General features: G+C 39.7%; 1 protein-coding gene across 1 annotated transcript in view; it reads right to left on the bottom strand.

Annotated features, from left to right (window-relative positions):
• HIVEP1 (human immunodeficiency virus type I enhancer binding protein 1) overlaps positions 1-9,360 on the bottom strand; it is a 71,412-nt gene extending 62,052 nt beyond the window's left edge. Inside the window, 1 exon segment of the mRNA XM_008630925.2 lies at positions 9,247-9,360. Coding sequence (XP_008629147.2) covers positions 9,247-9,316 — 70 coding nt within the window. The 5' untranslated portion in view covers positions 9,317-9,360.
• Positions 9,361-15,270: the final 5,910 nt, after the last annotated feature.

Below are 15,270 nucleotides of genomic sequence, written 5' to 3'. Positions count from 1 at the left end.
CACTTCCCCATTCCTGCCGTGTTCCCAGATCACTCAAGCAAACGGGAATCGACAGCGGCACATTTCTATTAACCGTAAAACAGCAGGCAATGCTTGTCTGCTAAGAGCAGGTATTGACTGCAAAATGTGTAAATATCAGCCTCTCAGTAAATTTACACACAAGGGATTTTTCTGCTGGGGTATGTTGGGGGAGTTCACTCGATACTGTGTCTTCTTTAAAACCTTGTTCTTATTTCCAGCCTGTCTTTAAAATCCAGCCTGCCCAAACACAGTCATACCTTCACCACGTACAGCCCAAAGTGCCAAGTGCCTCTGGGTCACTACCTCCAGCCACCCTGTTCACTCCTTCCTCACCAGCTCCTGCCTGTGCCGGAGCATCTTAATATAATACCGCTATAACTGGATCAACTATAACACACAGCCTGGGGCTTTTCCACACTGAAGGGCAGCTGCCTTGTTGTGCTAGTCAGTAAATCCCCTTCCAACAGGGCTGCAAAAACACACCTTCATATTCAAAATCACTCTTTTAGAATGACTAAACATTAAATGCAAGGTCAAAGCTTTTCATTGACTTTACTAAGGGATCTCATTTTTTTGCTTACTTGTTTTCCTAAGAACCTAGTAAGTCTTAATGTTACATGTATGGGAACACAGTCTAACATATGAACTGTCATAATGGCATCAGTGAGTCTTAGCACTAAAAACCCCAAAAACCCTAAAAATCCACAATTCACTTGTTATGCTAAACCTTGCTCTGTGCATTCTGTAAACTTATTTTGCCATAGTAATTTTCTATTTTTGCCCTGACTTTTTTACATGCCAAATGAAATGTTACTAGCTGCAGATTTAAAGTGAAAAAACAACATCAGAAACTGGACTGATAAAATAAAAAACACCTTTGAAAAGCTAGTCAATACAAGCTGATGTAGAACTAGGTGTTTCTGAAACACAGAACTTTAGCAAAGGCACAAAGATACAGCATTTTTCTTGTTAACAGTGTGCTGCAGCCATGAACAGGGGCTTAGCCACTTTAAGAGGCTTACAAACCCAACAGCCCTAGGGAGTTCGTGTTCTTTTCTCTGGGCAAATTATAAATGGGTGGTGATAAATATACGTATTAAGCCAATACCTCACTCCATGCCTTCAGTGACTTATTTTACTGTTTTCCTCTACCTGCTCCCATCCTCCTTCAAGACCTGAGTCAAAGACTAGGTCTAGAGTATCCCAGTGAGCGCTTGGGTCTTTTCCAACCCATGTGCTATTCCTGATAAAGATGGCAGGAGTGAGCATAAACCATCCCTCCAGAAACTGATCATGCCCTGCTCGGGTTTAGGCAGACCCTAAGCAGAGCAAGTAAGTTGTGCGATGATTACCCTACATCATCCAAAATCTTCCCAGATACTCCACAAGGAATGACTTGGGGAAGGAGGGGGCCAATCAGCAGGCATTCTGTGAGGAAATCAGGCATGCCAGGGAGATGTTCGGTACTGCAAGGGCAGTTCACATTATTACGAAGGGATAGTTTCTGGTCACAACCACACACCAGCCTGCTGAGGCTGTGCTCGGCTTTAAGCACCAACCTGGTTACTCTACATACCACACCAGCCATTTTCAAGCTCCTCTCTGCTTCTCTTCTCCAAGAAGATTTCTGCTTGGAGCGGGGTTGTGCTGGTCCCAAAGCACTTGTTAAAACCTGTCTCCAGCACAGCCAGCTCTGTCTCTCTCCTCCTCCGTGCCTGCTCCAGCTGGTCCCGGGAGCCAAGAGGGTAGGCTGGTTCCAGGCCTACCGCTGCTGCAGCCTCCCTGCTCCCGGTCCCACCCGCAGGCACCCTGCCCACCCTGGCTCACCCACATGGACAGCACTGCCCTTGTCCCTGACCACTGCAAAAAGTCAGAATTGCTCAGATCATATAAATCCAGTAAGAGGGAGCAAAGAACTGAATTTATATAGAAAGGGAACAGAATAGTGAAACCTTTAATCAGTCCTCCAAAGTAGAGTCCCAACCAAATTTTTTATTTCTCCCTCTTTGAGGAGGGCTGGGAATTTTTAAAATATTTGCCCTAGATGGTAACCAGCATCAAATCTGAAGAAAAAGCCCTGAAATGCTGTTTCCCCCTCCAAGAAAGATAATATGTTCTCGCCCAAGAAATGAAATAAAGGAGGCTGAAGTATCTGGCATTCCTTTTTTTGAATGTCTCCAAAATACCCTTGGATAAGAAATCAGCTCTTGAAAAAAAAAAATGCTGGAATATTGACACTGCAAATTTAGCTCACTGACTTTTATAAGAAAAACCCCAGTTATTACAAGAAGCTGAGAAGGTTTTGTTCAGTAAATAAAGAATAGAAAACAAGGCAGTATGCAGATAGTTAAGTGTATTATTAATATGCTATGAAGTGTTTTGAAAGATGAAGAAAAAATTGTATAGATTGATTCACATTCACTTCATCCCACAAGAAGTACAATTCCTATACTATGGAAGAGCAAACTACTATGAATTCTTTAAAAAAACCCCCAACAAGTAAAATCTAAGCCAATCCAAAACCCAGCCCTCTTCCCTTCTTTTTCTAGTCTTAGTGGTGAAATTTTCTTTCCGTACTTGCAAGCTTAGGAAGACAATTAATGAGCTACTTCTTAGACACCTACAAAATGATGGTGCTCTGCAATGTGAACATCATCCAAGTGTTTCTTCCCTGTTTTATTTAGAATTCACACTCAATTTTGTGCTGTCTGATTGAAGATGAGGGGGTGGTGAGGAACATGGGGGAGAAAGCCACAGCAAGCTGCCGCACACACCATCCCAATCCTGTGTTTGGAAGTGAACAATTCAACCTGGAGGGAGCTCACTTCAACAACCATGTGCCAAAGTGAGAATCCAAGGATTTCAAGTCCTCAAAGAAATTTTTTTTTGGCCTTTAACATAAAGATTTTACACTAATCAACCCTGTGCCACAACAGAGTAGAAAGAATTACATCCAACTTTATTAACTAATTTACAGTTAGATTTTTTTGTTTTGTTTTGTTGGAACAATGACTTCTGGAAAATATGGTGGGTGGGAGAAGAGATTATCAGAATGTGATACTTGACTAAAACAATGAAAATGAAAACCCAGTAGAATGTCCTGAAACTGCTTTTTACGTTTGTTTTTTAATAAGTTTGTTCGGACATTTTCTTGGTAGCACTAAAATTAATGACTTAAGAAACAGCCCCAAATTTCCCAAACTATTCAGATTTTAAAGGGCATTTCCTCCCAACCCCCTACATATATCCTAATCTGTTTATTTCAGTTTTAAATGTCGTACCTATTTACAGAAGTATTTTTCTCTTTTTTTTTTCAACAGCTCAGCTAAAATAAATTCCTGCTCTAAGTTTCCACATTTCCTGGCAGAGAAAGGCTAACTGAGACAAAAATTGTGCATGGTTAATAGGAAGAAATGTAACATTGGAAACTTCACATGCACGAAGAAGGGAAGGAGGACAGAGAACAAGGCCAACTGGATGATCTCTCTTACTCTCTGATTTCTCTTCCCTGAGGAGGTTCACAGGGACTAGTAAACCACTGAGTTTCCCTGGCCTGGACACCTGGAGTTGTGTTGAGGGAAAAGGCTTGGCCAGCTTCTCACTAAAGCTCATACCTTGAACATTTCAACCAAGACAAGAAATCATAGTCGTGACCTGCCGAGGAACAAATGTTGCTCTTACTCTTCTCCACTTACGTCTTCTCAACATTCACTTTGTTCACTGTTACAAACCATCACACGAAGCTGCTGGAATGACTGGATTTCCTAGCACAGAAGAAACAGGAGAAAGGCTGGGCTCAGTGCTCCTCAGCCTCTCCCAAGAGTCTTCTCTCTTGCCAATCCCTCCTCTGCCAAGAATCACATCACCAAGACCAGGTTCCTCCGATCTACTGCCACCAGATTAACCTGGTGCTGATATTTAGGGCTGTGAGTGGTGGGCATCCACCAAATGCATAGATCTGTTACTGCCCTTGTAAACTGCAGTAGGTCAAAGGCTTCTGATGGCTCTGATTTGAAGGAGACCTCAGGGTGTGCACAGAGCTCAGAGACCATTTTCCTCTCTTTCTTTATGGTTCTTAAAAGTAGAGGCAAATAGTTTGCTCCATGTGGAAACAGATGAAGGAGAAGGAAAGGAGACAGGAGAACAAAGGCAGCATAAAAGACAGTACAGGGAAAAAAAGAAGAAAAATATGAAGTACAATATGAGGCATATAAAAAGTGGCTACACTGTAGAAATGATGCACTGAAATTATTTGCTTCTTTTGCTTCCTTTTTCCTGAGAAAATGATAGATCAGTTCATAATTTGAAGAATCTACTTAGGAGAAATCACAGCAAGTAGGACAATACTAAACACGTGATTTCCCATTTCTTTTCTCTTTTAACAAAATACTGGACAATATTTTATCAGTGACTAAATTTAATTAAAATAAATACTCTTAAAGCAGATGATCTGATGCTTTCATATCTTTGGCAGTCTTTCTGTACAGCTTATTTTCTGTAGCTACAATTCATAAATACAAACTAAATAATCTTGGGTTAATCCTGAGACAAGACTAACCAATTTCTTATAGATTGACAGGTATTTGGCTTTTGGTTTCATGCTGTAGAATAAATTTTAAGCATAGAATACTTTCAAAGAGAGAAACAAAAGAATAAATCAACCAACAACATCCAAAAGTCAACAACACACCCCACGCCCTTTCAATTCATGTCACTTTTATGGTTTAGGTGTTTAAATACTTTAGTTTTTATTTTACCAAGTTAGTAATTACTTCCAACCATATTAAACTGTGACAGTTTTATTTTTAAGAAGTTCCAGAAATTAAGTTTTATTCAAATTGAATACTCAAGCAGTATTCATGAACAACTCAAGCCAGGATTCAATAACAGAATCCAACCTTAGTTACCAATTATCAACTGGATAAAATTTTCACACTCCTAGTAGATGATCTTCAAGATTTTGGTGGCTGCAATTTCACTACCTCATGTACTACAGTAAACAAAAGATTTGGAAATTATTGCTCCAAATTCGGCATAAAAGCAGGGTCAAACCCAGTGGCACTCATTAAATACCCCTTGAAAAATTAGGATTTAAATAGGGAAAAACAGAGTTTTAAAATTATTAGCAGGATATAGTTCTGAGCATGCAAATATTTTAATTTCCTGGCTTAATTCCCAGCTGAACTACAGGCTATCATATCGCACCTTGCGAGTCACCTCCTCAAAGGGACAGCTGCAGCAATGCAACCCAACCAGCACATTAGCAGCCTAAATTGTGGACTATGGAAAAGTGTTTGTACCTGGAATGCTGTGTTACAACAAAAATGCTAAGGTAAGAAGGCACGATCAAAGCACTGAAATACATAAAGAAAGAAATAGGTCAAATCCCTGTATCTTTTTAAACTACTCATAACATTCAATTTATGACCTTTTGGTCTGCGGCACTGAGGAACTGACCTGCAGGTCTTGATGACTCTCTGCAAATAACCACATAGCACATAAGGTTCATTCCTGGGCACTTTGCTGGTTTATTTTTTTAATTCTTTGTAGGAAGGGTCAGTCTTTGCACATAAAATATTAGGCTGCTTCAGGAAAAATACAGACAATACAACTATGTCAGAAATAGAAAAAGTTCTAAGAGCAGTACAAATACTTAGGAGTCCGCAGATGATTCCCAATGAGAAGAGTCTGAAAGTTTACAGCAGTTTCATTTACAGAGAAGTGAGGAATATTTGAAATAAGGGTATATTAAACAGTAAGTGATACAGGGAAGGTCTAACTGAGCATTAGTGGAATAGAAGACCTAACTGAAGCTTTGTAACTCTTACTTCTTATATCAAGTTGTAGGTCTTAGGAGTTGAACTTCTCACCAATTTTGTGATAACAATTTATCTCAGCTCCCATTTCCTCCCTGCTTTCAGGCAGATATTTAAAATAGATGTGTTTGAGATTTAGCCTTCCCACTGCAAATGAATTCATTGATCAATTCTGTTTGAAAAACATTTTTAAATACCATGAGATATGAGCTCTTGGGCTTTTGTCCTGGAATACTGAAGCTGTGAACTGGAGAATCTCAGCACTTTCTTTACTAAGAAGAACACTCCCTGAGTAAGGGCAAACAGATAACATTCTCAATGAAGATCAAATGTGATTTTCAGAACACCACCCAGCTACTAATTGCACTGCTTAAAGATTAAAAAATCCACAAAACAAAATAACAAAATAAAATGGTCCACAGCTGGTTCTTGCAAAATTGTCCACTGAACCCCTTGTTATTATCCCTCAGAAACACTTTGCAGGAGTCACTTTGAGACAGGATGCTGACGAATCACTCTGAGTTTGTTTTAAAGAACTGAGGAAAGAGTTAAAAATTATTCTGGTTGCTTTAGAAACTGACATCCTTTGTTTTGGTTGAGATGAAATACCATTACATGCATGCAATACCCTTTAAACTTGCCACTGTTCCAACAATAACTAAAGCTATTCTAAGAAGCTACCACCCAAAAGGAGATCACCACAGAATTACAGTAAGTTTGCCGCTGCAAAGCTGGAGTATACTTGCAACATTACCAAAAATGCTCAGCCAAGCCTAGCTGGGAGTGACCTCAGTGTAACCACCAAAACACGACAATGACTGCTGCTCACCGACTCCATCACAACCACAGCGATCGAACAGCAAGAGGGGAGTTTCTATTTTCAAGAGCAGCTTGCAGCTAAATGTATTTTCAGCAAACTTGATACTAACCCAAGTAACTAAGATGACATTTCTACACAAGAAAATCAAAACACTGCTAAAATTTAATGATTAGGCTAAACCCATGTGGTTTTACCATGCATTTTTATGGTTGCATTTCACCCAAATTGCATACTTTTAGACTGCTGAGTTCATGTTCTTTTGTTTACTGATACTAACACTTCAGTTCTAGTCAGAAGCACACCTGATCACTGACCCTTCAGTATTTCTTTTAAACAATACAGACTCTTAAACTTGTAAGCTATTTCAAGTTGGCATCACTTCATTTAAAACCATTGCAATTAATATAATTCAAGCATAGAAAGGAATTTTTATTTTGCAATGCTTTTAGCTTTCACAAACCCATTCCCCAGCCCATCCATGCTGAGTCATCTCCCACACACTCCCCTCTAACTGACAGCCTCCCATGGCCCACAAGAACAGAAACCTCCTGTTTTGACATCTATCCCTCCACAAATGAACCTCAAAGGACCACTTTGAACCAACCCAGCAAAAACTTTTAAAACAATGTTTTGAAACATACTCATGTTCCAGTAATAGCTATGCATATACAGTATATGATGCTACATGTGACAATATATGTGACATGACTTCTAACTCTTGATCTATCTTAACATTTTGGAGATTGTTCTGACTAAAATTAAAAACACTGATAGGCAAAACGAAGCTCAATATTTTGCAAACTAAGCTGCCATCTCTCCCTCTACATATGCCTATGAATGTACACATTTTTAAGAATGCATAATTAACTGTAAGAAAACAGTTCTCAGAAACCAGAAAGCTAAAGTATTTATATCAAAAGCTGAATCTTTCTCACTCTATCTGCACAAATAAACCCGCTGAAGTTGCCAGCTTTGTCAAAGTGAGCAAGATTAGGTTCTAAACATAAATCAATTTAAGCAGTCAGAAACCTACAAGAAGTACTAAAGTTGTTTTCAAATTCTTTGCAGATTTTTACAAAATAAAAGTCATTGACACAGTCTGTGGAAACAAAGTTAGTATTTTTTAAGACAGCATTACTACCACATTTCTATTAGGGACATTTAAAAACTGATTACAATTATGGTATTTCTAGATAGTATTACAAGGGTGTTTTAGGCATGGGGAGTGGGGAGGTGGTGGTGGTGGAATGGGGTACTGATCTTACGACTGCAATGTCATCTAAAATCCCAAGTATCCATCCACACTGGTCAGTCAGATTTGCATTGTTCTGATTTGGTTTAATTTTTTGGGTTTTTTCTTTTATTGTTGTTTTTGTTTCGTTGCTTTTTGGGTTTTTTTTCTGGTTGCTCTTTTTTGCTTCCAAATTTTGCTATGTATTTATAACCATAGAAGTCAGTAAAGGGACTTGATTTGCAAGAGGCACTACAATCAGACAGATCTAAGATAAAAATAAAACTTATTATCTATAAGGTTGCTCTCAAAAGTCAACTATCACACTGGCATCACAAGAAATTAATTCATCAGTATATTTTTGACAAGCACAGTTTTTTTCTCTGAAAGGTCATTTTTCTAAATTAAGCTAAGTATTAAATATCTTTGCTGTTCTGTCACACATCTCAAACTTAACTCCTGAAATGTTTTCACAGTAAAATCAAATTACATCAGAAATAAACATATGAAATAAAGTTTCACATGCATTTAAATTTGACATTTGTACCGTAAGCAATGTAAGCAAACACTAAGGCCTGTTTGTACGTTTTATAAACTACATTAATGGAAAATGTGCTTACTTGCTAAATACAGTATAGCCTAGTTTTGCCCAGAAAGTGTCCTTGCTTTAGAACTCCTCTAAACACAAACTGTTAATCGTGAGATGTAGATCTGGAAATCACTGGTGTTCGTATCATAGTCTGCTAGTGAAGGATTAGGACCATATTTACTGAGCATGTGCTAGAATCATAGAATAGCTTGGGCTGGAAGGGACCTTCAAAGGTTACCTAATCCCATCCCCTGCAATGAGAAGGGACATCTTAAAGAGACCAGCTTGCTCAGAGCCCCATCCAACCTGACCTTTATTTCCACGGATGGTGCATTTAACACCTCTCTGGGCAACCTGTTCCAGTGTCTCACCACCCTCGCAGTAAAGAATTTCTTCCTTATATCTAATCTAAATCCACCCTCTTTCAGTTTAAAGTCATTACCCCTTGTCCTATCACTAATGCCCTCGTATAAAGTCCCTCCCCATCTATGTGGGTTTTCCTTACTGAACTCGGGAACCCAGACCGATATCCTGCAAACTGTGCCCTGCTGCACGCCACCTCTACATCCTCCTATATCCTTCCCCCTCTCTCATCACACAGCACTGGAATGGAATCCACCAGAGCTGCTGCCCAGGACTTTGCTTCTGACTCCTACTCTGCCTCCAGAAGGTGCTTTGCTGGGCTCTTTCAACCAGCAGGAGTGAAACCTTGTGATGAACTATGGAAAATAGCCACCTCTCCCCTTCCGTGTTAGGAAAGGAAACCTACCCGCAACACCGACAAGAAAAAGCAGCTCCGCAGGATAAAAAACGGGAATCCTCTGGTGCCAAGCAGACATGCCAAAGACAACTTCTCTTTGTGAATAAATACAGCACAAAGAACAAAGGCTCTCCTCCCCTTTTGCACCTACTGGAGTTCCTCTGCGATGAGTGGATCTTCTGCAGCGCCTGCCTTCCTGGCAGGCGAGGGTTACAGGAGTGTCTTCACTTATTTAAGTGCGTTTCTTGAGTACACAATTACCCAACACACCCAAGGTACTCCAACGCTTTTTTTTTTTAAAGAAAAATACTTCCTTTCCAGCTGGAACAGTTTTGTTTTTTCAAACCTAGGTCTGTAAGCGAAGCCACAGAAGCGCTCTGAATGTGGTGCACTGAGACCCTCAGTATCCCAGTAAAGGAGACATTAATTTCTTGGCAGCACAACTCTCTCCCTACGTACTGGAACGTAGGCTGAGCTCCAGACTTGCAAGAGACCTCGACATTCACAAGAACCTCCTCCATTTTCACCTGTGCACCTTTTTCCCTCCCACAGAAGGTCATTAAGTATCTGCTGAACATTCCTACCAAAGCCACAGAAGACACCTACACCAGCAAGCCCCACCACCAGGAACAAACACCCGTTCTGCCATCTCACAGCAAAAAATACTTGACTGTGTTCTTCCTAAATTAAACACTTCAAGTCATTTTGAAAGAGAAAGAGCAGGATATGAACAAATAAGGGAGTATTTGCTCATGAAAAGGCAATGAGGCCTTCTGTGGGGAGGTATCTGCAATTGCTCAGCTGCAGTAACATGTAGAAAATCTAACTCTGCATTTGAAAGGCCATCAGTGAAATCAAAATCTGTCATGCAGCACTGCATAGGCCATAAGAGCCTTATTACCAGGATTCGTATCTGCCACAGTTTCCTTAAAATACCTTCTCCCTCCTAAACAACTCTTCAGCTAAAGGCCATTCAAAAAACGTGGAAAGCTTCCCTTTGGGCACACATTCAGGAAAAGACACAGCAGGAACATTCTGTGTAGGTACCAGTCACATCCATCATCCGTCGGTCTGTGCCAGGCAGAGTGCGGCCGAAATCTCTGATCACATGTCGGTAGAAATAGGCCTTTTTTACTGACAGCCTGAATAGTTGAAAGCTTGAAGGAATCCAAATCATTCCAGTGCTGATGTAGGATTTTAATCACACATGTAGGTTTTTAATCACACAGGTCTGACGGAGACAAGGGGAAATCACTGGTGTTCATATCACAGTCTGCTAGTGAAGGATTAGGACCATATTTACCGAGCAGTGTGCCCAGCACATATAAAAGGGAAAAAAATACTTAGTCCCTTTCTCCCAAGAAGTTTAACTCACTCATACTCTTAAAAAATACTGATTCTATTTCACAAACATTACAGATTCCCAGAACCTGTATCTCTGCTCAAAGCCCTACACATCCTGACAAAGTCACTGTGTCTGTTCAGGTGATGTTCATTCTTTCCCTCACTATTTTTAATCATTTTATCCAAAGCAAAATGGTGGAACTCCACTATACAGGGTTTGGAGGTACTGTAGAATCTGCTTGCTTTGTTATTATGTTACACCTGATTACAGCTCAGATGTCTGGAACAATACCTTAGGAGAAATGAAGATGCGAAACATACCCAACCTGCAGCCGGCTCTTTGCCATGCTCCCCCAGCAACCTAGGACTTTGGGAGAGTGGGGTAGTAAGGCAAGCTCCCCAGGTGGCCCTCAGGGCTGGTGGTGATGCCTGGGCTGCACATCACCACCAGGACTGCTGCAGAGATGGAAGCAGAGAGGGGCATTCCCACATCTGGCCACCACCTTGGCTACAGGAAGGGTCAGAAACACTTTTCCAGACACTCAAGATACTGATGGAGCTGTGAATGCATCGAGTTGAAAGGATGTTGACAAATATTTGTCCTCGTCATTATTTGAAGTAGAAGAAAAAGGTTAAGCTGTCTGAGAGAAATTAAATGTTTTAATAGGGACAAGGGCAAATATGAAGTTGTCAGGATGTAAAAATGCAACCTTCATAAAACTGTTCATGCTTTAATCTATGCAACCAATAAAGACACAGTAAAAATAACCATGCTACACTCTGCTTGAATGCTGTTGACATAAGATCTATGGGAGAGAAATTAAAAAGTAAATAACCAATCAGTCCGCTGTTACACTGCTGATTGCTGAAGATACACGGCAGGAAATGATACCTCCTGTCTCATACAGTTCAACAGGGCTTGGAGCAAACCAAAATTTAATTTGTAATATTTCATTTCTAGCTCAGATTTGAGATGGCTGGCCATGCTAATTTCCAAATTTTTGCTTTATATCACATCTGATTTATATTTAAGAAGCAACATTTGAAAACAAACAGTGCAACAGTAAAGCTTCCTCAAGGCATAATGCCAAGGAAAACCTGAAGGCTGCACTAAACCACACTAGCAAACACGTTTTGGGAATACCTTGTGCAGGCCAATAAGAATCTCTGTGCTGTATTATCAAAGGGGCTTTAAGTATCATACCACAAATCCTGCGTAGCAAGAAGCAGATCAAGCATATCAATCCACATGCTCTCCTTTAAAATTCCCCCTATAAAAACTAGGTTTTAAGAAAACAGGTTGACAATAAATGTCAACTGGAGACTAAAATGCATTATATGGCACATTATCCTCACATTTATCCCCAAAACAAGTAATGTATATCCATAAAATCAGAGCAAAATAAATTGAAACACATCATGGTTGGGAAATGTACTGTTAAGGCACATGGAGTCTTCCTAACACCAGAGTCAGTACTGGGACTCTTACTAAGATATTCCAGCATTTTGAAATCCTAAATTCAATTTTCTTTAATGATCGACTGGCCATTTCTCCCATTCTAATATTACGAAAAGACACATTGTTTGGCTAGAGTATATGGTGGCTGACACCTATCTTCACTTGGAACTGTAAGTTCCAAAGGAGATGAAAAAAAGATGCTGCCAGAGGGAATCTGCCAAAACAAAAAAAAATTCTGACACAAAATTCACTACCAAAATCTAAGGTATTTGTGGAAAGGATGAGCTTCAGCAAGTTCTACATTACAAAATATTTTCTGGAATGACCAGTTTCATCTTTCCTAAAAAAAACAACAAAAAACCTAAAAAAACATTTGACCAAAGCTTTCCTTCAAGTTTTTTATTAATTTAAACTAGAAGCCATGCAGACTTTGAAAACTGAAATTCAGTGCAAAGTCTTTAAAACATGTAACAGTGAATCTCTGATTTAACACACATTTTAATTTCAGAAAAACTGAAAAACTATAGAAATATGACAAGTTTTGAGTTTTCTAACATTTTAATTTTTGTTGGTTTTTTTCCCATTAAATACAAGTTATAAAGGAAAACAAAGGCACACTTCTAAAAATAATGTAAACTATGTCCTATGAATCTAATTTCAATGAGCTTTAATTGTAGATGTTTGAGTACAGTACAAATCTACTCTGAAGGTCATCTGACATACCCACAAGGAATGGCTTGGCACACACTTATTAGAAGGGGATTTAATATCTATTGCTTATTCTAATCTGTGAACAAATTTACTACTGTTCAGGGGACTCCTTCTGAAAATACACCTGTTTTAAGCAATTTCAATAGGGCTATGTTTTGCTTTTTGCACTAACAACATCGTAGCCATTGTAAAGCTACAATTATGGATGTCAAAATGCAGGGCTTTTTCTTTGTTATCTCTCCACCCATCGCTTACAGCAGTACACAGGCACACACAGGTGAATATCTCACAGGGAATAAATTAGACGAAGCTGAAATGCCTTCCCCAAGCCCATGCTCCAGTCTCAGGTAAGCATTTGACTCTTCACCAAAATTCAGACAGGCTGACTATAAAGTTCCCAAGGATTTTAAGAGAACCAGAAATTCGTCTTTCAATTTTATTAGGAAACCAAAACTTCCTGGCACAACCCCACAACATCCACCTATCTGTGGGAACTCCCTTGTTATTACTTCCATTCCCCTGTGGCAAGAGACTGCAAACCAGCCAAATCTCACACAAAGGTTCACTTCTCCATCGCACCTGTGGAATCCCAGGGTGTAGATGAAAGTGAGGACTGACTGCCTTGGAAAATGTCCAGGCCCAGAGCAGTAAAAAAAGCAGGCAGCAAGTCACCTACCAGAAGCTCAAAATTCCCGCTTTTAAAGCAAGCAGGAAAAGGGAAGGGGATTCTTGTTTTTGACCACATAGCTCAGTGATAGGAAGGCAGAAGAGAATGTGTGGGATGATGATGGAGAGGTGAGGGTGAAACATCACAGGGAATTTCTTAGTGAGGGGAAGTCTGGTCTCTGGTTTAGGAACTTGTCAGGGGATATGTGAGTTTGGTACCAACGCCCAACACAACCTTCCTGTGTACTTTATAGTTCCAGTCCATAAAACAACATTTCCACGCTCCAAGAATTTATTGGAAAGATAATTATATTCCTAAGGAACATAGTGGCTGCACACATGAAGTCTTACAGAGGTATTTAGACACTTTATTGCCAACTACTTACATAGAACATACTCTAAAATTAACCCCTTGCCTGCCCTCCTGACCATATCTTCTCATTTACCGGTGCCCTTTCCAATGACACACAAAAATTTAAAGGCAGCTTTTTGCTGCTATTTTATAGAATCATGGAATGGTTTGGGTTGGAAGGGATCTTAAAGATCATCTAGTTCCAATCCCCCTGCCACAGGCAGGGAAACCTTCCACTAGACCAGGCTGCTCAAAGCCTCATTCAACCTGGCCTTGGACACTTCCAAGGATGGGGCATCCAGAGCTTCTCCGGGCAACCTGCGCCAGTTTCTCATCGTGTATTATTATTGCATCCAAGGGTGGTCACAAACTCCTCCTGCCCTTACACATTCTGACAGGTAGTACTAACTACTGAGACCAGAGACTTCAAAAACAGCTAACGAGTCAAAGTGCACAACCACAGTTCTCCTAAACCAGCATAGTTTTCAGCAAGGAACTTTCTGAAAATCAGACCCTATTAGATTGTCTCAGAGTGGGCCCACACAAAGCTCCTGCTAAAACCCTTTTGCAAAAACACAACTGGCTTTTGTATGCATCTCCTAAATACAGTGTAAACCTATTATTGTATGGACAATGCAAAATTGGGGTACTTAGAAAGTAGCCTCTTCTTCCAACTTGTAGTCATTAACTTCAAAATCAATAATCTTCATAATACAGTTAAGAATTTTCAAAAGGCCTTGGTGATGGGTTTTAACTAATTAATTTTCCCACGGAAACTGGTAATCTTCTGCCAATTAAAACAGCATTCATCTAACTCAACTCTCAGGTGCTCCCAACAATCATACTCATAACTCCTAGGTGAGGTAACAACCCATTTCAATCTTTTAGAAAATGATCTTTAAAGATAAAACTTATTATTAAGTAATAAAGCCCTGATATTATCTTGCAATGATGATAAAGACATATAATAAAGCATGGATGTTCAACCAGAATGAAATCTTAACTGTGTTCAGTATGAAGTGGTTTACAAACATATACTTTATAACATAGAAAGCCCAAACAAGTAAAGACTGAAATAGTATGGTAAACCTGTACAGTATCTCAAATGGACACTTAGACCACACCAAAAGAAACCCACTTGGTTCTTTAAGGACAGCTCTGCCTCCCACCTGACACTTCCCCTCTGGCTGGGCTAGCTTCATTAAGATTCAAAAGCCTTATCCATGCTTCTCAATCTCCCTGTACTACCAATTTTCTGGATGAAAGATAACTTGCAAATGTTTAGGTAAAATACACTACAAAAATGTGCACCATCAGATTTAATATCACAAAAAAACCTTGAAAATATGGGAAGATTTGTGCTTGGCGTTCTTCTGAAATCTCTCTCTAAATAAATTCCATGGTTGAGCTATAAGCACCTCCTAAAGGTCTTTTCACAACACAAGCAGGACTGGATGAAGCAACATTAACAGCTGATCCTCCAGTATGTGCCATGTCCTGA

The sequence above is a fragment of the Corvus brachyrhynchos genome, unplaced genomic scaffold (genome assembly GCF_000691975.1).
Source record: "Corvus brachyrhynchos isolate BGI_N302 unplaced genomic scaffold, ASM69197v1 scaffold43, whole genome shotgun sequence".
In the NCBI taxonomy this organism is placed as follows: domain Eukaryota; kingdom Metazoa; phylum Chordata; class Aves; order Passeriformes; family Corvidae; genus Corvus; species Corvus brachyrhynchos.
This window is presented reverse-complemented; position numbering and strand designations above follow the sequence as displayed.